Source organism: Thamnophis sirtalis, unplaced genomic scaffold (genome assembly GCF_051295495.1).
Source record: "Thamnophis sirtalis isolate CommonGarterSnake01/CBP01778 unplaced genomic scaffold, rThaSir2_p1.2 scaffold_2, whole genome shotgun sequence".
In the NCBI taxonomy this organism is placed as follows: domain Eukaryota; kingdom Metazoa; phylum Chordata; class Lepidosauria; order Squamata; family Natricidae; genus Thamnophis; species Thamnophis sirtalis.
In genome coordinates this window covers 61,614,243-61,640,103 of record NW_028261382.1, presented here as the reverse complement: position 1 = coordinate 61,640,103, position 25,861 = coordinate 61,614,243, and the positions used below count along the sequence as shown (strand labels likewise).

At 43.4% G+C, this 25,861-nt stretch overlaps 1 protein-coding gene across 1 annotated transcript; it reads left to right on the top strand.

Annotated features, from left to right (window-relative positions):
- The first annotated feature begins 36 nt into the window (after nt 1-36).
- ANKLE2 (ankyrin repeat and LEM domain containing 2) lies at nt 37-25,244 on the top strand. Its single transcript, XM_087705764.1, has 13 exons — nt 37-334; nt 4,700-5,131; nt 8,928-9,122; nt 10,286-10,479; nt 11,202-11,390; nt 12,014-12,136; nt 12,404-12,470; nt 13,273-13,454; nt 15,384-15,490; nt 16,571-16,755; nt 19,351-20,005; nt 22,354-22,485; nt 23,646-25,244. Exons 1-13 carry the CDS (start codon nt 37-39, stop codon nt 23,872-23,874), a joined length of 2,988 nt encoding a protein of 995 aa, XP_087561890.1. The 3' UTR covers nt 23,875-25,244.
- Nucleotides 25,245-25,861: the final 617 nt, after the last annotated feature.

The window sequence follows — 25,861 nt, the reverse complement described above, 5'->3', positions numbered from 1 at the left end:
TTGCTCTGCGCCTGCGCAGTGTCGTCCGTCGAAGCGATGGAGCGCTGGGTGGCGGCCGGCTGGTCGGGCTGGGGCGGCTTGTGGCGGGCCGGTTGGCCCGCCTGGGAGCTGCTGGCTGCCTGCGCCGTCATCGGCGCGCTGGGCTGGTTGCTGCGGCTGCTGGAGCGAGGCCCGCGCGGTGGCGGAGTTGGAGGCCCAAGGCCCATCGCGACGCCTCCTGAGGAGAAGAATCCGCCTCCTCCGCGCTGCCTCGACCGCTGCGACGGAGATGAGAGGCCTTTCCTCCCCGCCGCCGCCTTCCCACTCCTTTCCCCCAGCGCCGCCTCCCTCCCAGGTACGTGCAGGGGATGATGGGAGCTGGAGTCCCCAAGTGCCTTGGATGACGGGGTCTGGCGGGGGGTTGTGTGTCTTGAGATCCGAAAGGGAGAGAGAAAATAGGAGTAGAAGGGAAAAAGAATAGAATAGAATAACAGAGTTGGAGGAGACCTCAGAGGTCTTCTAGTCCAACCCCCTGCTCAAGGAGGAGACTCTACCATTCTGGACAAAGGGACGTCCAGTCTCATCTTAAAAACCTCCAGTGATGGCCGGTTTTTTTCTTTCTTTCAAAAGGCAATTGGACTTTTGTTTTTCCTTGAAGAAGTTTCGCTTCTCATCCAAGAAGCTTCTTCCGTTCTGATTGAAGTCAGTCTGGAGTTAGAACTGAAGAAACGTCTTGGATGAATAGAATAGGAATAAGAATAGGAATAGAATGGAATAAGAAATAGAAAGAATGGAATAGAATAGAATAACAGTTGGAGGAGACCTCAGAGGTCTTCTAGTCCAACCTCTGCCTAGGCAGGAAACCCTATACTGTTTCAGACAAATGGCTATCCAGCATCTTCTTAAAGACTTCCAGTGTTGGGGCATTCACAACTTCTGGAGGCAACTTCTGTTCCACTGATTAATTGTTCTAACTGTCAGGAGAACTAATTTCTCCTTAGTTCTTGTGCTTAGTTGCTTCTCTCCTTGATTAGTTTCCACCCATTGCTTCTTGCCCTGCCTTCAGGTGCCTTGGAGAATAGTTTGAGTCCCTCTTCTTTGTGGCAACCCCTGAGATATCGGAAGACTGTTATCATGTCTCCCCTAGTCCTTCTTTTAATTAGACTAGACATATCCAGTTCCTGCAACCGTTCTTTATATGCTTTAGCCTCCAGTCCCCTCATCATCTTTGTTGCTCTCTTCTGCACTCTTTCTAGAGTCTCCACATCTTTTTTACAGTGTAATGACTGATGAGAGAGAGCTCTTTGGTTAATCCCAGGAATAAGGGAGAGACGGAGGGAGAGGAGGAGTGGGGAAGGCTCTGGGGATGGGAGACCACCAGGTAATCCTGGAGGAGCAGGTGAGGCAAGGTAAGGGAGCCTCAATGGAGGCCAGGCTGCTCTTCTCCTATGGCCTGAAGGTGTTTTGTTTTTTTCCACTTAGCTTTCCTCGCCTTGACTGTCAAATGCATCCAACCAGAGCACAGGCAGGGCTGAAGAAGAGACATTGTCCCCACACCCTAATCCCACCTAAGGTTCAAGGAAAAGCATAACAGTTTTTTTTACTTAGCCAGTTTAGTTTAATTGCAGGGGTGTTAAACTCGCATCATGTGGCGTATTGCAACTTTTTCCCCCTTTGCTAAACCGGGTGTATGGGCATGGCCAGCGCATGACACATCCGGCTTGCAGCCCTTCAGTTTGGCACCACCTGGTTTTAATGGTTAAGGCATAGAGCTAGAAAGCGGGAGACAGTGAGTTCTAGTCTTGCCTTAGCGATGAAAGCCGGCTGGGTGACTTTGGGCCAATCACCAGGCGTCTGGGAGTTCTAGTCCTGCCTTAGCCATGAAAGGCCCTTGGGTGACTTTGGCCAATCACCAGGAGTCTGGGACTTCTGGCCCCACCTTAGCGATGAAAGCCAGCTGGGTAACTTTGAACCAATCACCAGTGGACTGGGAGTTCTAGTCCCACCTTAGCCATGAAAGGCAGCTGTGTGACCTTGAGTCAGTCCTTCTCACAGGGTTGTTATTGCAGTGAAAATAGGAGGAGGAAGATTACCCTTTCCTTTTCCTCCTCCTCTCTTGTTTCTTGTATCCTGCAGCACCCAGGACCAGCCATCGATGCAAAAAAGATGTCAATTATGACATCTGATGCAACCACACAAATTGCATCATTTGCCAGTTGTCAGGATGCCTGTGCCCTCACTTGGTCGCCCTCTGTGGATTCCCATGCTATATTTATTTTGGATATGAATCCTCTGGAGATGCCCAGACTATCACTATGTAGGCAGATGAGGTTGCCCAAATGTCAACTGATTCCGAGGAGCTTCATATTCGAGGGATTTTCACATGGAAATGCAGAATTTTTAAAGCAAAAAAAGAGAAAAGACTCACTGTCCATGGTAGTAGTTCTGATTTAGATTCATGGGCTCGTTAAACACGGTTGTTTACATTTAGTGATATATAAGCATAATAAGAAAAAAAATCACTAGTGCATAGAAATAGTTACAATATTTCTGTTATCTTGTATTTGTTTTGGTTTTACATCAAAGCCAGTGCTTTTTCTTGGGAAAGCCAAACATGCTTGGATATGAACCCAAATCCTGGTGAAATTAAATTAATTAAAGCATTCCCAACAAATATTTTATTCAGGCTGCTTGAGTCACTAGCAAAGGATTGTCTTTCTGGATATTGATTTTGCTGTTGCACCCAACGTGATCGATGACAGGAAAGCAATATGTACTGATACATTTAGATTAAAACTATTTTATTGCATGGTATTCTCCATTTGTGATCAACAACAATAGCATTTGCAAAGATGTCAACATATCTTAGCGTATTCAAATTACCTTGTATCTCCAGTCCAGAGGAACTGTTTCAAGATGACTTGAGATTTTGGTTAGGTTGTCTGAAGTATTTAAATTTCCCAAGAAGGTACTAAATACATGTTAAATTAGCATTTCTTTGGCATCAAGTGTCTTCAATTTGAAACAATACCTAAAATCCCTAAAAGAATCTTATGGCAGGAAGACCAATTTATTTTCCATTTTAAAAGAAAACAATCCGCTTTCGAAATCCATGATTTTGTGGAAAGTTGGTAGCAATTTTTCTATTCTAAAATATTGGTAAAAATTAAGATATCCAATATTCTTATTCTTACGCCATTGAAACTTTCTGTTTATTTATGTCTATTTCCAGTCTTCATCGGCAGCTTTCCTTTTACGGTTGAGATTTTGCTCTTACTTCGTTCTATTTTTAAATAAGAGAGCAGAAGTGGATTTAAGCATTCTGCCAGATGCTTAATGATTAAGATCTAGAATAATTCTCAGCATGCTTGCTGCTAACATTAGATCTTGTGCTAAAACAGAAATAGATTAAGGGCACCCATTAATAATCGGATCTGCTTTTTTAAACATACTACAGTAACTTTGAAGATTGAACATGTTTAATTAATTAGTTATGTCACTATTAGTTACATATCAACCCAGCTATGAGTTTATCAAACTGTTCTTATCTGGAGGTGTTTTTCCCTCCAGAATCTTTCTTTTAAATATGATATCCATAAGTGTTCACGATGCTTTAAGGGGTGTCTAGCCCCATTAGCATGCTGGCTGGGGAATTCTGCGAGCTGAAGTCCTCGCATTTTAAAGTTGAAAAATGCTGATCCAGCCAATGTGCAACATAAGGGACCAATATTTCTTTTGACTGCCTCTTTTGTATAGCTTTTTAACCATACAGGTTAGTCCTCAACTTAAATTGAGCCCCAAATTTCTATTGCTAAGCAAGACCTCTGTTAAGTGACTTTTGCCACATTTTACGGCCTTTTCTTGCCACAGTTGTTAAGGAATCACTGCAGTTGTTAAGTGAGTGACACGATTGTTAAGTGAATCTGGTTTCTCCTTTGGCCTTTGCTCATTGGAAGGTGATCACATGACCCCGACTCTGTCATAAATACAAGCCAGTTACCAAGCATTTGAAGTTTGATCATGGGACCAGGGGGATGCCACAACAGTCGTAAATGTGAAAAATAGTCATAAGTCACTCTTTTCAGTGCAATTGTAACTTTGAACAATCACTAAATGAACTGTTGTAAGTCGAGGACTATCTGTACAGTGTTGGCGTAGGACTAGGGAGAGCAGCGGAGAGGTTCACCTTCTGTCGTGGCATCTCACTGGCCTACCTGACAGAGCTGTTATAGGGATACTATAGAACGGAGTGTTCCAGGTGCCTGGGGAAAAGGCTAAATTGATTTGATAGTGTCTCTGTATGGGCAGATAGATAGGATAGATGGTAGGTAGGTAGGTAGGTAGGTAGGTAGGTAGGTAGGTAGGTAGGTAGGTAGGTAGGTAGGTAGATATGCGATAGATAGATAGATAGATAGATAGATAGATAGATAGATAGATAGATAGAATGAATACTGTAGATAGACAGACAGACAGACATGTCACTCTTTCAGTGCCATTATAATGGTCATTAAGCAAACCAGTGAGTCAAGGTTTACCTATAAATACATACATACTCACCCACCCACCCTGCAGATACTTGGGCCTTAGTTCTACCTGAGATCCAGACGGAGCAGGTATTCGCAGATAGTGGATGGTTTAAAAATCACTAAATGAACTGTTTTAAGTCGTGGACTACCTGGACTAAACAATGACCTCTGCTTTTTTTCTTTTTGCCCTACAGGGAGGATAACGATGGATGAAATCTTCTCCCGGTTAAAACAACTGACCCCAGATGAGCTGAGAGAAGAGATAGTCAAAGCCGGCCTGAAATGCGGGCCCATCACCCTGACCACCAGGTCCATCTTTGAAAAAAGATTGGCCCAGGCTTTGTGGGAGCAGCAAGGACCCTCCGTGGCCACGGCCCCCTTTTCGAATGGCATTCCTGGAACCGCTGCGGCGGATGGGAACCAGCCAGAATCGGGAAAAACAAACGGCCACCTTGCCTCTCCTGAGGAGAGTGATTTTGGCTACAGCATGGGCCTGAACCCTCCCGAGGAGGAATCCCTGATGCGTGAAGCGAACGGCTCTCCCCTTCATTCCCAGAACCCCTCCAAGGAGCCTCTGCTCTACTATGGGGTGTGTCCAGTGTACGACGACATATTGAGCAGAAATGGTAAGAATTTCTTTTCTACCTATGCTTGAAATAGGTCCCTTCAGGGCCTCCTTCCTTGACAATCGACTTACAACCATTCATTTAATACCACTTTATAATGCCTTGGTAAGGCCACACTTGGAATACTGCATCCAGTTTTGGTCGCCACAATGTAGAAAAGATGTGGAGACTCTAGAAAGAGTGCAGAGAAGAGCAACAAAGAGGATTAGGGGACTGGAGGCTAAAACATATGAAGAACGGTTGCAGGAACTGGGTATCTCTAATTTAATGAGAAGAAGGACTAGGGGAGACATCATAGCAGTCTTCCAATATCTCAGGGGTTGCCACAAAGAACAGGGAGTCAAACTATTCTCCAAGGCACCTGAAGGCAGGACAAGAAGCAATGGGTGGAAACTAATCAAGGAGAGAAGCAACTTAGAACGGAGGAGAAATTTCCTGACAGTTAGAACAATTAATCAGTGGAACAGAAGTTGCCTCCAGACGTTGTGAATGCCCCAACACTGGAAGTCTTTAAGAAGATGTTGGATAGCCATTTGTCTGAAACGGTATAGGGTTTCCTGCCTAGGCAGTGGGTTGGACTAGAAGACCTCCAAGGTCCCTTCCAACTCTGCCATTGTATTGTATTTAAATGTCTTTGGAGATTCTCGGTCCTCCAGGTCATGGTTGTCCCAAAAGTGCTTTTTTTTTTCAAGAGGCAACTGGAGTTTCTGGTTTTTGTTTTTTTGTTTTTTTGAAGACGTTTTGCTTCCCATTCAAGAAGCTTCTTCAGCTCTGACTAGATGCTGGGGAATGGAAGGAATAATACTTCTTGCAGGCAATTGGTCATTTGCATCCTTTTAGAGGGTCGTTGAGGCCACTTGGACATGGATATGACCAGCTGACTGCAAGGAATATAAATCCTTCCGTTCCTCACCATCCTGAAGAAGCTTCTTGGATGAGAAGCAAAACATCTTCAAAGAAAAACAAGAAAGTCCAGTAGCCTCTTGGGGAAAAAAAAAGCACCTTGGAACAACCTTTCATTGAGTGACCATTTAAAGTTACAACAGCACTGGAAAAGTGACTTACGACCTTTTCACACTTAAGACCATTGCAGGTCACGTGATCAAAATTCAGACACCAGGCATGACTCGTATTTATGACGCTTGCAGCATTCCGGGGCCCTTTGATGACCATTTGCAACCTTCCCAGTCGGCTTCCGGCAAATGGAGCCCATGGGGGAAACCATACACTGCTTGATTCATTGCACGATTCGCTTAACTATAGCCAAACAGGTCATAAAATGAGGCAAATTCCACCTTGCTCTGTGATGGAAATTTGGGGCTCGATTGCAGTCCCAAGTTGAAGACTAGCTGTCCTGTAAATACACCCCCCCTCCAAGATAACTCTTGACAGCAACTCCCTGAAACACTGCCCGTTTGCTTGGTGCTTGATGGATCTTGTAGTCCCAGCAGTATTGGACTTCTGCGGCACGACTGCAGACGGTTCTCTGCCTTAAGAGCCCTGAGACTCCTTCATGTGAGACAAATGCCAATGAGGCTTAATAGATGGCTTTCTTACGGCCAACAAATGAAAAATGCAATAGGAGGGAATTGATTTCCCGCGTTTAATGTGCACGCAGCCCCAGCGTGGTCGAATTACTTGAGAAGAAATGGGCCACCGGAGGAGACCTTTTAGTGTGATAGCAGTAAATACTCGGCATAAAAATAGCAGTGCTGCATTTTGAAGGATCAATGCTATTATTATTATTTTTTCCAGGGATGTGGTACCCAAAGCTTCATGTTTACGGATTATGATTTTGAATTTGCTGGGTGTGTGCCTCCCCCCAGTGCAAAATTGGAGCATTTGGGGTACAAAAATACGGAGGGGAGTGTCTCTCTCTCTCTCTCTTTACCAAAGAGAACAGCTGGATCGGGTGGGTTCCTGCCAGTTCTAACTCTTCTATAGAAGAGGTTCCACAAATCTATCGTGCCGTTTAGAACCGGTTCTAGCTCCGTCCCCCTGCCCGTCTGCACATCATCAAGATAAAGAGGACTTGCATGCTTCAAATGCCAGAGTTCCTGAGCCAATATGACTGGAGGAGGAATTCTGGGAGTTGAAGTCCACAAGTCTTAAAGCTGTCAAGCTTGAACACACCTGGGTTTTTTTTTCTAAAGGGTTAGGAGTTCAAAGGTCTTGTAACTTGACAGCTTTAAGACTTGCACACTTCAATGCCAGAGTTCCTGAGCCAACATTTTTGTTGCTAAACAAGAGCGTTGTTAAGTGAGTTTCACCACATTTTACAAGTTGGCCACGCCCACCCAGTCACATAGCCGGCAAGCCACTCCCACCTGGTCACATGGCCGGCAAGCCACTCCCACAAAGCAGGCCACACCTACAGAAGAGGTTCTAAAAAAATTTGAAACCCACCTGGATATAGTAATGATGATTTAGTATAGCTCAGTGATAGCTAACCTTTTTGTCCTCGCCCCACCCATAATGCAATGCGTGCATGACACACATCCCCTGTGCATGTATGCGTGGCCCACACACTTCCCCCACACATGCATGCACAATACCCCCACCCTCCCTAACAGGCCTCCCTGAAGCCTCCTGGGACCAAAAACAGGGTGCGGAGTGAGCGTGCTACTCCCTCCTGCCCCCTGCAAACGTGACTCGGCCCTCCCACACATGTGCGTGCATCTCCCACATGTGTGGCAGAGACCCAAAATTCAGCTGGCCGGTGGGCGGCACGTGCACATGCACAGTGGAGTTGAGCTGGGCAATGGCTTGCGTGCCCGCAGAGAGGGCAATAGGTTCACCATCACAGGTATAGCTCTTAAGAGGAAGGAGATAATTCTGCATGGATCTTGAGCTTGCAAGCTGCCTCCATTTCTACCCCCACCCCACCACTTCGCTTGTTTTTGGAATCACAAAAGATTTGTTTCTCTTGTTAAAAGGAGCCTAGTTGTTTGTTACATCCAACACTGGCAATCTTTGGTTCCCTGAATTCATGGACAGCCCCTTAGGTTAAATCCATCTTGCCCCATTTTTCCAGGGACTGGTGTCTTCTTAAAAGACAGGTTTTTCCTCTCCCTCCAACTCTTAGCTCTTGCCTTACTTGGCCCTTCAGGCCAAATTCCCAGTTCTGAATTAAGGATTGGTTTGTTCCAACAAGATGAGATCAAGCTGTTAATTGCAACCTGTTTTGGAACTACATAATCTTGAGCAGAAATGGAGGAAATAACAAGGCTTCAGAAGATGCAACAGATTCTTTGAGGCTCCTTGCAACAGTGCCGGAGGACATGAAAACATAACACTGTAAATCTAATCATTTTTTTAATGTTGCCTGTGACTTGGAGCCATGATTTTAAGCAAATTTAAGTTCCTTTCAAAAGATGGTTTGGTTCCTCAAGGAACAAAATTGACTTGCTGGTGAAAAAACAACCCAACGTTGCACCATCATCTTAGTGAGACGATTTTAACTCCGTTTAGCTCTTGTTTTTCAGTTCTGTGGCTTTAATTTAATTCCTCTTTGCAGTTTTGACTTAAAATTGACCAGTTAGGTGCAAGTCCCTGGGGAAAAAAATTATAGATGTTGTTCTGTGGTATTGTAGTTATTCCCCCCAAGGTAAAAATTCACCAAAAAGCAGATTTACCGTAATTGAGCTGCGTGTTTTCTGCAGTAAATCGCCATCTCATAAAGCAGCTAAAAAGGATTTGGGATTAAAAATAGAGGGACATATTTCTTGACTTGAGCATTGCCTTCTGTTTTCATCAGAAATTAATTTACTTCCCTGCTGTTGTTCCCACCCCCCAGAAAGGGTACATGTTTACGAGGACAAAAAAGAAGCTTTGCAAGCTGTAAAAATGATTAAGGGGTCACGTTTTAAAGCGTTCTCAAACAGAGAAGATGCAGAGAAATTTGCCAAAGGCGTATGTGATTACTTCCCATCTCCAAACAAGTCTACCGTCTCTCTGTCTCCTGTCAAAGTCTGTTCGGTCTTCGGTAGAGGTAAGCAAGAGGCTCTCCCCCCATGTTTTATTTATTTTATTTATATAACATTCAATTTCCATCAAACAGTGTGTGATGGGCACAGTTATTTTTAAACAATCATAATCCACACATTTGTTGTATTCATCACAATAATCTTGATAATATAATAATAATGCTTAACCTCTTCTTCAACAACTCTTCATATTAATATTTCCTCTTTTTATGTCTTTTCCTTTCTGGCTTCTGTTTGTGTTGTCTAGACATTGATAAAATACATCCCATATCAAAAAATTAATCAGTCTCTTCTTTATCCTTAATAGTGAGTGTTAATTTAGCCATTTCTGCGCATTCTAATATTTTCTTAATTACATTCTCGTCTAATGGAATCTCATCGTTTTTCCATTGCTGTGCAAAGTTTTTTATTAGTTAAACATTAAAAACATTGGACATAATGGGACATTTCTGGCATACACGTTTCCACATAGTGATTAGATCTTACAACAATTACATTTTATATCCATTACATATGTATGTGTAGTCAGATTACCTGTTCGTTGATCCTTTCTTTGATATAATTATTAATCATACAAATACTTATCCTATTCCTATCACACATTCTTAATACCATGTTCCCCAATTCTTAACTTGTTTTTCTGTCCCGGCCTTGAACCCGATGGTTGATTACACTTCCAGCATTTAGCAGATCTATCTTTATAGGTAAGCAGGAGGCTTAAATGTGCTCCACAATGGCTTTTAGAGTTAAATGACTTTTACACTGGTTTAAACGCCGACTATTACTATAGAGGAGGATGGGCTGTGCTTTAAAAATGAACTTGCAGCATTATGAAAAAAGAACAGCCTCTGAATCTCGAAAGAAGCTAATAGAGGCGAAGTCAGCTGTTAGACCTGCTTCGTAGGCTTACCTTCTAAGTAGGGGGTAAGAATGCTGGAAGTTACCGTTTAATCCTATTATAGAGGATCACAGATGCTGAGTCCTGCCTTAAGTGTTTTAAAAAATAAAATTCACACTTACTAAGTTGCCGAATGAACCAGAAGCTATCGGGTACCATTTCAAACCTTTGTACATATAAGTAAGTTTGCATTTTGCAAATGCCGATGTGCGTTTTTGAGCCTGGTATTGCATCAGGAGTGGGCACGCTGCTATTTATATCTCTTAACAGATGGCTTGTGCTCTCCTGAACTGGAAACGGTCAGTAAGGAAAGAGCCAACAGTTACAAAAGTCCTCGCACCCAGGATTTGACTGCAAAGCTTCGGAAAGCCGTGGAGAAAGGAGATGAAAGTGCTTTCTTAGAACTCATCTGGAGTAATCCTCGCTATCTCATCGGCTCTGGAGACAATCCGACGATTGTCCAGGTAAAAAAAAAGGGGGGGAGAGAGGCTTGGCCATTCTCAACTGCAGGACAAACAAATCCCTCCTGGCACGATTATTAAAGAAAATATGTAGCTGCCTTGGGCCAGTCTTGGCATCAGAGCAGTTTATTTCTTTATTTGTATCCCACCTTTATTATCTTTACAAATAACTCAAGGTGATGAACATACCTAATATTTCTTCCTCCTATCCTCCCCTCCCCCCACAACAACCCTGTGAGGTGGTTTAGGCTTAGAGAAAGGGACTGGCCCAAAGGCACCCAGCCAGCTTTCATGCCTAAGGTGGGACTAGAACTCCCAGTCACTGGGTGACTGGCCCAAAGTCAACCACCTGGCTTTCCTGCCTAAGGTGGGACTAGAACTCCCAGGCACCTGTTGACTGGCCCAAAGTCAACCACCTGGCTTTCATGCCTAAGGTGGGACTAGAACTCCCAGTCACCTGTTGACTGGCCCAAAGTCAACCTCCTGGCTTTCATGCCTAGGACTAGAACTCCCAGTCACTTGGTTTCTAGGCCAACACCCTAACCACTACACCAAACTGACTCCAAATACACAAATTTGATGTGACATCCAGTTTTTCTTTATTAGCTAATTTTGAGGCCAATAGCAGAGTCTGGAAAAAAGCCCCCCAGGGGGAAAAAAAGGAAGTTCCGTATATGCTGGAGAGGAGGAATCCAAAATGGTGATGACCTCTGCTCTTTTTCTAGGAGGGGTGTCGATACAACGTCATGCACGTGGCAGCCAAAGAGAATCAACCCGGCGTTTGCCGGCTGCTGTTGGACACTCTGGAAAACCCTGAATTTATGCGTCTGATGTATCCTGACGATGACACTGTCATGTTGGAGAAGCGCATCAGTTACATAGTGGATCTTTATCTGAACACGCCAGATAAAATGGTGAGCCTCTCTTGGTTTCCATGCTGAAATATTCGCAGTAAACCAAGGGCCACCTCGGACACATTCGGAGATGCTACCGGACACATCTCCACTTAGGACCCAGGTCCATTCAATTGATTTATTTATAAATACATAATGCCACCGACAGGAGTGGTGCGGTGGCCTAGTGGTGGAGCTCTCGTCTCATAATCAGGAGGCTGTGGTTTCGATCCTAGGTAGAGGAAGGTATTTCTTTCTCTGGGCACAACGAGAATAGAGCTGCTGAACAGAACTCCACATTGGCAACAGGAGGGACATCTGGCCATTAAAACCCTGCTAGCTCCATTCAGTTGCCCAGACTCCTTCCCTTCAGGCTGGAAATACAGGCCTGTGATCAAAAGCTTTTCACCTGAAATGCCTCATTCCAAATTGAAGGAGAGTTGTCTAAAAATCCACTCATTATTTGACTTCCGGCATTCTCTCTCACTCATTTCTACCGTCATCAAGAATCCACTGCTGTCGTCCCTAAACTAGGCTTTTAGAATAGAATAGAAACAATTTTGGGAGATAGGAAGCAGATCCGCCCAATCCACACAGGAACAGTGTATAATAATGGATTATTCGTACGTTTATTTTTTTTGTAGGTATTTGATACTCCGCTGCACTTCGCTTGCAAGTTTGGGAATCCAGATGTGGTCAGTGTTCTTGCTTCCCATCCGGGCATCGTAAAGAATCCCAAAAATAAATACGGTCAAACTCCAGCAGATGTAAGTTGCATTCCAACCATGTTCAGAAACATCCTGATTTCACATTAAGAACACTTTACACTTCGGCAACTTTTAAGACCTGTGGATTTCAATTCCCAGAATGCCTCAGCCTGCATGGCTGACTGAGGGATTCTGGGAGTTGAAGTCCACAGTCTTAAAAGTTGCCACGGCTGTGAAATGCTGCTTTATAGCTCAGTCCCCCTTTTAAGTACAAAATACGAGGCGACTTAGCTTAACTAATACACCTTATGCCTTCTTGCCTAACAGGTAATCTGTGAAAGGAACAAAAATAAATCAGCAGATCTGAAAACAAAAATCAGGGAACACTTAGAAGGTTAGTATTTCACTTTGGCAGTCGATGGGGCATCGTTCTATCACATTGGCTTTGGGGCGATTCAAAAAGCAAGTGGCACAACCCAAGACCCAAGGATATTTAATGTAGAAATTTCTTTCTTTTTTACTGATATCAAACCAGCCGTATTTAAGCAAATAAATATCTTAAAATTTTAAATTTAAAAATGTGCAGGCAGTGATGAAGTTGAGAAATATTTCTTTTTTAAAAAAAACAAAGTTTTTTAAAAAATTTTTGTTATATAATTAGAAATTATTTTATGAACAAAGCCTTGTCCCAATTTCCCCTTTAACATTTTCACATATACATAATACATTTAACATAGTATTTCCATTTCCATTTGCAATTTTTGCCGTATTACTTTTCTTCTCGCATTTTCCAATTTTAATTTTTATTGTATGCATAAACAATATCATTTTTTCTTCCCTTTAAAGATAAATCAAATTCATCATTCCCTTTCTGTCTGTTTCCTACAAGTAACATGTGTCTTCAAATTCAGTTTTTATATAGTAAGCATTTAACATAATTACTCACTTAGAAGTATTAATACAACTCTCACACATCCTCATTAGATACATACTATTACCGTGTTTAAAATATTTCATTTCATTTCTATTCATTTCATTTCATTCTACCAATCTTCCAATTCCTAGATTTTTCTTTTCCAAGTTGAGAAATATTTCATAACACCAGCAGCAGAGATAGGGGCAGATACGTAGAAAATTCCACAGGTTCCTTGGAGGCTCTCCCATCTGAATATCCCTTTTGTTCCTTTGTGAACCAGGCCAGTGTTACGTGCCTCTCTTCAGAGCGGAAGACAACGCCACTTCCCCCGTGATTGGCGCCCCCTGGTCCCCAGATCAAACGGAGAGCAGCCCGCTCACTTCTTTGCCCAGATACCTCGGCAGCCCCAAGGATCCAATGCTGACAGTGAGGGCGTACGCAGGGCCGCTGAGTCCGTCCAAGGTAAGAGACACTCTTTGCTGGAGCGCCTTCTTCCGTTTTGATGGCGCATTGCAAGAGTGTTAGAATGAGCAGCATGGTGGCCCAGTGGTGAAGACGCTCGCCTTCCACCCGGAAGACGGAGAGTTAAATCCCAAGTGTCTCTCAGGCAGATGTTTCTTTTTTTAAAAAACAAGGTTTTTATTTTTTATTACAAGATCTTTTATGAACAAAGTGTTGTCCGGGTTTTTCCCTTTAACATCCTCTCATACACCGTATTTTTCGGAGTATAAGACGCACCTTTTTCCCCTCAAAAAAAGAGGCTGATTTAATGGAATGTTATCATATAATCCTATTCTAGATTTTGAATATTATATATAAAAGGATGCAAAAATAATTATAGTCAAATTAAGGTTGAGATATAATAATTGTGATATACATCAATGTAGGTGAATTTAAAATATGCAATTTGATACGAAAAGCAGGTGGTGACTATGGAAGAGATGCATGGAAATACTGTAACCAACTGACACACTTTCTACAATTTGTAATGGAAGATGGGTTTTTTATTTTTATGTTTGCTTGTCCTTGTTCAAAAAGAAATAAAAATTGTTTTTAAAAAAGGGGCTGAAAATCTGGGTGTGCCTTATACACTGAATACAGCATTTTTTGCTTCCCGAAATACCTCAATTTGCAAAAATGGCTGTGCATAGCCTTATGGTGGCTTTCAGAGCTTCTGGGTGCTGTGGAAGGCAGAAATGAGTGAAAATGGGCTGTTTTTTGCTCAATTTTGGCCCCAGCCCCCAGGAGCACTCCATAAGCCTTCTAAAGGCCCTTTTTTTGACAAAATATGGGTCGTTTTTGGGAGGTCTGAAGAGTGCAAAAACTTTTTAATTTGCCTCTTCAAAACCTTGGTGCGTCTTATACTCTGAAAAATATGGTACTTGGTTCATTTTGCATCATAATTCTATTTCCAATTTCAGCCATATTCTACATTTCTTTCCATATTTTTCATCTTAAAAATTTTTTTTCTTAATACATAAACATTTATTAAATTCCCCTTCAAAGTTAAACCATATTATCATTTCATTTTCCATCTGCTGGTCTATGTTATTATAAGTAGCATAGATCCTCAAATTCAGTTTTTACATAATAAGCATTTATTATATAGGCAGGCAGGGCAGAGGCCTTCCTCAACATAGGACCACAATTGAGCCCAAAATTTATGTTGTTTAAGTGAGACAGTTAAGCGAGCTGTGCTCCACTTTATGACCTTTCTTGCCACCATTGTTAAGAGACTCCCTGCAGTCGGGAAGTTGGTAGCATGGTTGCCAATTTAATCTGCCTTCTCCATTGACTTTGCTTGTCAGAAGGTTGCAAAGAGTTATCATTTCTTTCTTTCCATCTCTCTCTCTCTCTCTCTCTCTCTCTCTCTCTTTCACTCACTCACTCACTCTCTCTCTCTCTCTCTCACACACACACACCAATTTTGGTCATGTGACCACGGGAATGCTGCAACAGTTATGTGTGAAACACAGTCATAAATCACATTTTTTTCAGCGCCATTGTAACTTCGAACACTCGCCTACGTGAATGGTCATAAGTCGAGGACTGCTTGTACATAAGTTAACAATAATAACAATAACTGTTTCTGGCCTTCACAATGCAATGGTCACTGCCTTATGGACGTTGACATTTACGAAGATTAAGTCCAAGTAAGCAATAACTGTTTAATAATATTATATCATTATTATTATTATTATTAATAATAATAATAATAATAATAATAATAATAATAATGATTTAACAGGCAGGGCTGTGCTACCCTGAAAGTAACACAGGTCCATAAATGGCTCACATGGAACTTGCTTCTCTTTCCTAAAGCCTCAGGGCCAGCTGGCTGTCAAAGTTGGATTTTGTTCCTTTCATCTCTCCTCTCCTCCCTTTCGACAGGCAGAAGATTTCCGCAGGCTTTGGAAGACTCCACCTCGCGAGAGGGCGGAATATTTCTACCACCTCCGAAAATCCGATTTGGAAAGAGGGGTCGAGCGAGTTGGAAGGTATTTCAGACTTGGTGCCCGAAGCCAAATAGCAAAAGGCAGGGAAGAGTTGGGTTTCAACACGAAACTTTAAAAAAAAATACTTTAAAACAATCATGAGCACCAAATAGACCAGCAAAAGCTGCAAGTAATTATTATTATTATTATTACATTCCCATCTGGAGTTGTGGCCTCCCAGCAGAGCTGGCAGCAGATTCAGACTGTGAGGAGGTTGGGGAGGAACCTGGGTCAGTCCTGGAGTCTGGGGAAGGGCTCTGTATCGGAGGCAGAGAGGGGGCCAGGGCCGTCCGACAGTTATCAGCTGTCTTCAGAGTCGGATGTCAGTGAGGCAGATGAACAGCTGGAACCTGTTCCCAGTGTGCGCATGCGCAGAGTTGCCAGACGAAGGGAACAGCTAAAGAACAGGGGTCAACTTGGGAGTAAAGCCACAGGTGGATGGTGAATGGCCCCTCCCAGAGGGAATAAAAGAGAAGCAAAAGAGGAGTGGAGTTTGCAGGAGACAATTAGTTCATTCCTGCATTTTTGCTGAAAGGTATCGGCCTGGCCACTCTCCAACCCTGATAAAGGTGGGTAATTGTGAATGCTCTTGAAGGACTGTGGGAGAGGAAAGACTTTGCTGGAGAGGATTCACTGTCAATTAAATAAAAGGGGTTTATCGGGACGAGAACTCAGCTTCGTGCTGCTGGGGAAGCCTAGGTCAGAACACAGGGTGGACAGACAGAAATGAAATGTCTGAGATGATTTCTTCTGTATGGCTTGATACATCACCATGGAACATTCCTATAAGTTTTCTTATACAGGTAGTTCTCGGCTTACCAAAGTTCGTTCCAAGTTGCAACGGAACTGAAAAATGTTGGTTTGTTTGTTTTATTCCTTGATGTTCTATGAGTGCCTAAAACAAACTGTTGCATTTTAGTGTAGGGAATGCGACAAACAAGAAAACTGGGTGTGGGATAGTTTTTGTGTCAAAGTGCAGTCCTGAAGCGGATCGTTTTAAAAAATTGTCTTTCCGTGAATTTGTTGTCAAAATTAATTTCGTAGCGTCGCAACCAGTGATTCCTCCTCTCTCATTCGTTGCAGGGAGTTGGCTCATGAGCTGGGGCACCCCTGGGGCGAATACTGGGAATTCCTGGGCTGTTTTGTTGACCTGTCTTCCCAGGAGGGGTTGGGACGGCTAGAAGGCCACCTGAGTCAACAGCAGGAAATGAGCAGTAATGCTCAGCTCGGAGAAAACGAGGCCCACAACAAACCTCCCCAGGCTCATGGTAAGAAAGTTTTTTATTTTTTCATTTTCATACAAATAACCACATGTATACTGTTACATAACCAACATTATTTTGTATTATTAAATATTTACGTCAATTTGTCTTACCATCAGCCCCCAAGAACAATTATTGGCTCTTCTGCTCTCTATACACCATATTTGTTACCCTATCCATCACTTTCTTCTCCCTCTCTCCTCCTCCCTACCTCCTTTCTTCCCTCTGTCATCCTTCTCTTCTCTACTTTCCCTTCCTCTCTCCTTCTCCTCTCTCCCCTTTCCACTCCTCCTTTCTCTCCTCCTCCCCCCGCCCTCTCTCTCCTAACCCTCTCTTCTTCCCTTTAACTCTCCCCTCTCTTCCACACTCTCCATCTCATTTACTTGGTATATTTCAGCCTCTGACCTGGCTCCATTTTATGTTGATGGTATTTATAATTTCATTTCAATGAACATCTTTAATTTTAACATATATCCTCCTTTTTTTTTAAAAGAAAAAAAGTATACATATATAGCAATTATATTTTTAAACCAAGCTCATGGTTGAAGGCTGAAGAGGGACCTGAGTTGGGTGGTTTAAATGGATTTAATAATTAATCTCCAAAGCAAATTTAGCCAGAGCTGCTAATGCTTCGAAAAGTGCCAGGAGAAAGCTAGCTGATGGCGTACAAAAATGGCCCCTTTACAACCTGTGGACTTCAACTCCCAGGATTCAGTGGCTGACTCAGGAATTCTGGGAGTTGAAGTCCGCAGGTTGTAAATGGGGTTATTAAATTTCTATGGAGATTCTCAGTCATCCTGGTCATGGTTGCCCCAAAGGTGACTTTTTTTTCAAGAGGCAACCGGACTTTCTGGCTTTTCTTGGAAGACGTTTCGCTTCTCCTCCAAGAAGCTTCTTCAGAAATGCCTTCCAAGAAAAACCAGAAAGTCCAACTGCCTCTTGAAAAAAGCATCTTTTTCAAAAAGGTGGGACAAAGGGATTGTCATCTCCCCCCACCCCTCCGGCTTTAAAAAGCATTGGTGGTATCTGAGTTACCAATTGCATTTTTATTCAATAAATCCCCGTCATTTTCTGAATCCATAATTGCAAAAAATAAATGTTTAGCTTGCAATCAACTGAGACCTGGACCTGTAAGATTAAATTGGGGGGGGGGGGCAGGAGAGCTGGGCACCTCTAAACCTTCCTCAACCATGACATCTTGAAGATGTGCAACTTCCAGAAAGCCAACATGGTTGGCTGGGTAATTCTGGGAGTTGAAATTTACACAACTTCAAGTTGCCAAGATTGAGAAATCCTGTTCTAGACATCATCTTCTTTTAACGACATTATAATCCCTTTCAGGGTGGACTCTGGGCAACTGAATGGAGCTGAGGGTTTACTGGCCAGATGCCCTTCTTGTCGCCAATGCAGAGTTATATTCAGCAGATATATATTCTCATCATGCCCAGAGAGAAAGTTCTGCCTCTACCTAGGATCGAACTCACAGTCTCCTGATTGTGAGGCCAGAGCTTCACCTCTAGGCCACCACACCACTCAAAACCCTGTTCTAGGCATACACCCTTAAAAATGAAGGATACCTGTCAAATCAGAGAATGGTGCCTCTCATGTAGTCGCAATATGTTAGGTAAGCTCCCCGTTGGGAGAGCGAGTGCGTTCAGAGAAGCGTTGGGAGAGTTGTGTTGGAGAACACACAAACCAGCATACAGAGACACTTCAGTTTAAATAGGCTTTTACTTTTGTGGAAATAGAGGTATCAGAGTCCATCAACAGTCCAAGTCATACACAGTTAAGACAGTCAGTCATCAATGTCTTTCAGTTAAGGGATAATCCAAATAACATAGTCCAGTATCATATAATTAGTTCAGTACTCAAAGTTTGCTAGCAGTTGCAAAACTTACAATAGCTCACGGCACTTTCTAACAGCCAGCTTCCAAAAACACCCAGATCAGATCAGCCCAGCATGTAACAAACAGAGAGCTAACAGTCATTCTGGTTCCCTCTTATGGCCGATTGAGGAAACAGCAAGCTATCACATTTTACAGTATGATTTAAAAAAACATATATAGCATTGTTATATTATTTATATATTGCCAACCCAACCGTTAGATTATATTCTTAACACAGTCCACTGCAGGGAATGGATGGGAGGGATTTTAATTTAAATGTAAAATAGATTCAGAGAAAACTTCAGCTCTCTTTAAATAGGAGCACTAAGAAACAGAAGCAGTATTGTCAAGATCAGTGAGCTGGATCTTGGCAAGATCAGGTGTGCCAGAGGTGGCATGCAAAGCCCTCTCTGTGGGCATATGCACCGTCTTCAACGCTTCTGGTTTTATGAGCACAGGCCATCTGATCTTTGTGGGCACTGGAGTGCCTGAAAATGACCTGAAAAATGGTCTGTTTTGGGGCATTTGGGGGGGCATCTTCAGGGTGTTTTTGGTGCAAAAAACGGCCTGAAAAATGGGCCCAAAACAGCTAAAAAACAGGCAGTGCCAGCGAACTGCTTTTTGTGTGCTGAAAAGGTTCGCCATCACTGGGCTTATATAGTCAACCCGAAAGCCTACAGCTTGGTCCACTCTATTTTCATTTCTGCTGTTACAGGTAAAAGTAAAAACTGTAATTCCGTCTCTGTTGGAGCCTTCCTCGATGATGACGACATGAGTTTGGAAGAAGTCAAAAACAGGCAAAACGCGGCCAGGAATTACAGCCCCGTCATAGCCCCCAACGAACTGCCCACCATCGGTACCTTCGGGAGCTCCAAGTGCGACATACTCGCCATCGAACAGACGGGGACCATCATGCCAAGGACCAAAACCTCCATCCGGCCGGCCGAAAAAGGAGACCCCCTCAGTAAAAACGGATACTGCAGTCCGGCCACTAGCGAGGATAGGACAGGAAACCACAGGAGGCATCCCAGCCAGGAGGAAAACTTTCAGTCCCCTGTGGGCAACTTAATGGATAAGTTTGATCAGCTCTCTTGCCAGGATCCGGCCGTGGCGAGGGAATGCCCGTCAGGCAAGAAAACGTCAAAAACGTGGAAATGCCAGGGGGCAGCTGTCAGGAAGAGCAAGGAGGTCAAAAGCAGAAAGGAAGATGGGGACCCCCAAGAGGCACTGAGACCCTCGGCGGAAACCGAGGTCAGGTCCGGGGAGAGAAAGCTGCCGGGCGCTTTGGAATCGCAACCCGAGACATCCGTTCCTGGTTTGCTAAAGACGCCTTCCTCAAACGGGAAAACCAAGCAGATGTTCCTTTTAGGGTACGAAAGGGGTTTGGGTGCACAGAAAGGGGGTTTCTTCGTGGACTCCACAGAAAGAAATGTATTTTAAGGACTGCTAACTTGGAATGTTCTTTAAATAGAATACGGGTGGCCCGTGGTGGCACTAGTGGTAAGAATGCAGTACGTGCAGGCTAATTCTGCTAACAGCAATTCAGGAGTTTGAAGGTTCAAGGCTCAAGGTTGACTCAGCCTTCTATCTGTCCTAATTGTATCAAACATTCTTCTTTCTTTTCCACGAAATGAGGACCCAGATTGTTGAGGGCAATATGCAGACTCTGTAAATTGCTTAGAGGGCTGTAGAGCACTGGGAAGTCTAAGTACTATTAGTATAGTATAGTATAGTATAGTATAGTATAGTATAGTATAGTATAGTATAGTATAGTATAGTATTTATTGTCATTGTACAAAATGAATACAATGAAATTGGTTTTAGCCTCACTGGTGCAAAATTATAGCGGAAACGAAAAAAGAAAGAAAAAGGAAAAAAACTAGCGTGTGCTAGTGGAGTGATTGTGGTTGTATTTAAAAGTCTCACAGCCCAAGGATAGAAACTATTTTTAAACCTGTTTGTTCGGCTGGCTATACTTTGATGTCTTCTGCCTGATGGTAGCAGGGCAAAGAGACACTGACCAGGGTGTGAATCATCTCTGGGTATCTCTTACTCTTCTAAAGCAGCAATGCAATGTCATCTATTTTTCCTTTTCCCCTTCCTTCGTCCTTCCATCCCTCCATCCATCACTCTGTCCATGGTGCACAGTGGTCAGTGCAATATTGAAGGTTGTCTCTGCCCAGTGCCAAGAGTTCAATCCTGACTGGTTGGAGGTTTACTTCCGAGGTCAGTAAAATAAGGACTCAGATTGTTGGGGGCAAGAGGCTGGCTCTGTAAACCGCTTAGAGAGGGCTGTAAAAAGCACTGTGAAGCAATATAGAAGTCTTAAGTGCTGTTGCTACAACCATTCATTTAGCAAGGTCATAAAATCAGGTTTGACATAATAATGGACTTGCTATGCAAAAGACATTCTGCTCCCAGTTGTGCTTGTAAGTTGAGGACTGCCTGTGTTGACATGACCTGTAGCTTTACTGCTATGACTATGATAATGTGATGGGCATCTGTTTCTGTAAGACAGAAAAGATGGGTTTGACCCATTCATGGTTAACACTGGACTCCAAACATCTGTGGTGCTTGCATGTATTATGATTTTTACGTTTGGTTAGTTTCTTTAGGGCTCAGTCTATTGTGGGAACCCACTGACTTGGTTAATAGAATAAGAACATTAATAGAGGAGAATAGAATTTAGAGAAGAGAGTAGAGTAGAAAATAATAAAAAAGAGAATAGAAGAGAAATTAATAGAATAGAAAATAAGAGAATAGAGTAGAAAATAATTAATAGAATTGTTTTGTTTTGTTTCATTTCGTTTAGTTGGAAAGGGTCTTGAAGGTCTTCTAGTCCAGCCCCCCGCTCAGGCAGGAAACCCTATACCAGGAGTGTGAAACTCATGTCGTCACATGATGTATTGCAACTTTCCCCCCCTTTGCTAAAATGGGAGTGGGCGTGGCCAGCGCATGATGCCTCTGACTCACGGCCCACAAGTTTGACACCCCTGCCCTACCCCACTTCAGACCAATGGTTGTCCAGTCTCTCCCTCTTCTTAAAACCTCCAGTGTCGGAGCATTCACAACTTCTGGAGACAAGTTGTTCCACTGATTAATTGTTCTCACTGTCAGGAAGTTTCTCCTTAGTTTTGTAGGTTGCTTCCCTAGATTAGTTTATGCTGTGTGAATCCTGAAACTGGGTTAGTTTAGTCCTCAAGCATCTTTGTGCAAGTCCTTCAGTACTGTGACCAATTGATGCATGTGGACAAAATTAACAAGGAAGAGATATAGTAATAGCATATAGACTTGTGTATCACTTCACGGTGCTTTCCAGCGCTCTCTAAGCAGTTTGCAGAGTCAGCCTCTTGCCCCCAACAATCTGGGTCCTTATTTTACCCACCTCGGAAGGATGGAAGGCTGAGTCAACCTTGAGCCGGTCAAGATCGAACTCTTGACAGTCAGCAGAATTGGCCTGCAATGCTGCATTCTAACCACGGCTCTTTTAATTTTGTTCAAGATGAAACGGCTTGTCCAGTTTTATGGGTAGTTATTTATTCGCGTCAGGGTCATCCGAGGTGAAAATTGCTCAATTGGGACACACACTCAGCAAAAGCCCCGATGTTTGTTTTTTTTTTTTAAATGCTGAAATATTTCTGGGAGATTAGAGAGTAAGCTTCTGCCTTTGGTGGTGCTCAGCTGGCAGCTAATCCAGCTCTTCTCCTCCTCTCCTTAGCGATCAACCGTCAAAATGGGATGACGACGCGTTAACGGCGTTACTCGGGGTGGAGATCGACCCCCAGAGGTACCCGGCTATTTACAAGTGGAGCGAGTCCGTGCGGGCCTATCCTGCTGCTGAACGGCGAAGGTACATCACGTGAAGCGTGAAACTGTTAGGCAGGTGGAGGAGCAACTACCCTGTTTCTCTGAAAATAAGACCTCCGAGGATAATGAGTCCAATCGGGCTTTTGAGCGTGTGCGCTAAAATAAGCCCTCCCCCAAAATATTGCAACACAGCAGCAGCCATGAGGTGACCACGCTCACCACCTCCTGTGTTTGCATCTCTTTGTTTTTCTCATTGCCTTGCTATGGTCAAGAAACTCTTGATTATGTTCTTCTAAGACCTGCACTTAATTACACGCACTCACACACACACAGCTGTGTGTGTGTATGTTCCAGCATAATTCTGGAACACCTCGAGCAATTTCAACCAAACTTGGTACACAGATGACTTACCTTCTGGAAACAAATACTGTGGTTGTAAGACACCCCTAACACCCCCTTAGGTTATGTGTTCTGTTAAGATGCAGCCTGTTGTGCCTTAAAACGGCTTCTACCGTATTGCCTTAAAATGGCTTCTACTGTACAGTGCTGTGGAGTTGCCATAGTAATGGCTTCACAGTATTCCACAAGGGAGTTCCCTTGTGGTAAAGGGGAAAATCCAACATTAGAAATTCTGTTTGGTCCAGACATTTTCCCCCTATAAATACCCGGGCAAGGCTGGGTTATTGGCTAGTAATCTATAATTATTATAAATAAAAGGGATGTGGTGGCTCAGTGGCTAAGACACTGAGCTTGTCAATCAGAAAGGTCAGCAGTTCGGCGGTTCGAATCCCGAGCGCCGTGTAACAGAGTGAGCTCCCGTGACTTGTCCCAGTTCCTGCCAACCTAGCAGTTCGAAAGCACGTAAAAAAATGCAAGTAGGAAAATAGGAACCACTTTTGGTGAGAAAATAACAGCATTCCCTGCTCCTTTTAGTCATGCCGGCCACATAACCACGGAGACATCTTCAGACACACTGGCTCTTCACTTTGGAACAAAGATGAGCACCGCCCCCTAGAGTCAGGAACGACTAGCACACATGTGCGCGGGGAACCTTTACCTTTAGTCTATAAAAGCCACAGCAACATTTCTCTGGCTCTCTTTTTCTAGCAGTCCCATTACGACCAATCGCTCCTGTAGAGAGCCGTTTCTCCCACGTTTTGCACTCCATTCTAACAAAACCGCTGCCTTTTCCCCCCCTGACAGGTGGTCCAGCCCATCCCTGAAAGGATTCCCCAAGAGCCAAGCCACCCCCAGCCCTGCCAGAAACCTTCCCTACTTCAGCCCCGGAAAGAGCAGCCCCGGGAAGTATAACGCGGCAGCGGCAGGCGGCTTCTCTCCAGATTTAGGGAGCCCCGGACGGTACACGCCAGCGTACGTGAACTACATCCTTCTGTCTAAGAGGCAACATTTCTCAGGACTGCCTAATCATTAGATGGGGGCGGGGGGGGGGGGAATCCGCCACCACCCTGGCCGTGAAAAGGTTGGAAGTGAAGGAAATTTTGGATGGTGGAAACTTGGGATGGCTTTTGTGACCACTTTTTTATTTATTTATTCGTGAAAGAAAGGGGGTGGGGGGGAGAAGCATTCCATTTACCAGATTGTCAGAGTTCCTGTAAGGTTATGAAGTTACACCTGAAAGTCCTCTGAGAGGGAAGCCTAAATCTAGAAGTTTAGGGATTCGTGGATAAAAGGGCGTTTTTGGACTCAAGGAATTACAAACTGTGGTCCAGTCTACCTGTAATTTTCTCTTTCTCCAGCTCTTTCAAGCTGTCTCTTATTCCTCTGTCTCTCTTTTTCTCGATCTCTCCCTTTCAATCTTTCTCACTTTCAATCTGTCTTTTTCTCCCAATCTCTCATTTTTCTCTTTCTCACTTTCAATCTGTCTCTCTCTCTCTCTCTCCCACCTATTGGGAATCCTTGTGACTCTAACACACCCATAAAGAGAATTTCCATTATCGTAACCCATCTTGCAGTTGGGCCGAGACGGGAATAAGTCACTTCAATCCCAGTGGATAAGAGCTAGGATCGTTAAAAGCAGAAGGGGGCCTACACCAAACCTTGAAGTGAAGCTAATGAAAGTTATAAATAACACAAGTGAATTATTTTTTTCCTCGTCCCATTCGCCCTTCTTCGTTTTTTGGTTGGGGTGGGCAGACTATGCAGCTTCCACAGAAAAGCTCCTAAGCGGCAATAAAGCTGTTTTTTCCTTTCACAGCTTAAGTTCGTCACTGCATCTCAAGGGAGTGTATAGCGTCAATATTAACTCCGTGTGTTGATGAAACCGCTAGAACAGATTGCAGCTACTCTGCTGTTGTTTTAAATCCCACGCTGTTTAACGATGGCCGATTTCTGAGCATCAGACACTTAAGACTAAGCCTGCCCCAAATAATGCTTATATTCCACTGCAGGCCTTTAAAAAAAAAAATACCAGAGTTCCATACTGCAAAGGTCTATTCTTGTGCAATTGGGAGACAACCTCAATAGCAGAAAAGGGAAAGCAGGGAAAAAGATACAAAAATGGGAGAAATTATTAAATCATAGGGCTTGAAGAGAGTGGTGTGGGAGAGGTATTTATGGCACACTAACTTGAAATAATCAGCATCAGGTGGTTTCCTTACCCATGTGTAACCCACATTTTATATACTACCTGTTTGATGTTTTTGGTACTAAAACTTCAGAACTACACTCAAAAGACTCTTCCAGTTTTATTAGTGCCTTTTTGTAACTTTTACGTTTGGTATTCCTGTCTTGCTTTTCAATGGGTAACGTTCCCTTAATGTATTAAAACACATTTTAACTTTCCACTTTTTTTGCAGTTTTTTATAGTTTAAAAGATTCTGAGAAGTACTGTAACCATCTATTTATTTTATATATGTAATATAAGTGTGTCCTGTATACAGAAAACAAAAATTAAATTGATTTTAAGGCTCATTTGGAATAGAAACCAGCTTTGGGAGCCACACCCTCTTCGCTCACCCGGCTTTTGCAATCGAGATTCTCCTCCAGAAAGTAATAGAGCCTCTGCAGGTTTGTACTAAATCACATATCAAAGTTAACTTCTCCGAAGCCCTAAAGACTGATGTGTATTGGGGGAGGGGGATGCGGTGGCTCAATGCTAAGACTTGTCGATCAGAAAGGTTGTCAGTTCGAATCCCTGGCGCCATGTAACGGAGTGAGCTCCCGTGACTTGTCCCAGCTTCTGCTAACCTAGCAGTTCGAAAGCACATAAAAAATGCAAGTAGAAAAATAGGGACCACCTATGGTGGGAAAGGAACAGCGTTCTGTGCGCCTTCTGCGTTATGCCGGCCACATGACCACGGAGGGGGTCTTCAGACAGTGCTGGCTCTTCAGCTTTGAAACGGAGATGAGCACCGCCCCCTAGAGCTGGGAATGATTTATCTTTATCTTATTGAGGGTGG

Excerpts from the sequence above, each read along its gene's own strand:
- ANKLE2 (XM_087705764.1), top strand. The coding sequence starts at position 37 with ATGGAGCGCTGGGTGGCGGCCGGCTGGTCGGGCTGGGGCGGCTTGTGG. Across the intron at positions 335-4,699 it reads CAGCGCCGCCTCCCTCCCAG|GGAGGATAACGATGGATGAA; the intron begins GTACGTGCAGGG and ends TTTGCCCTACAG. Across the intron at positions 5,132-8,927 it reads CGACATATTGAGCAGAAATG|AAAGGGTACATGTTTACGAG; the intron begins GTAAGAATTTCT and ends CCCACCCCCCAG.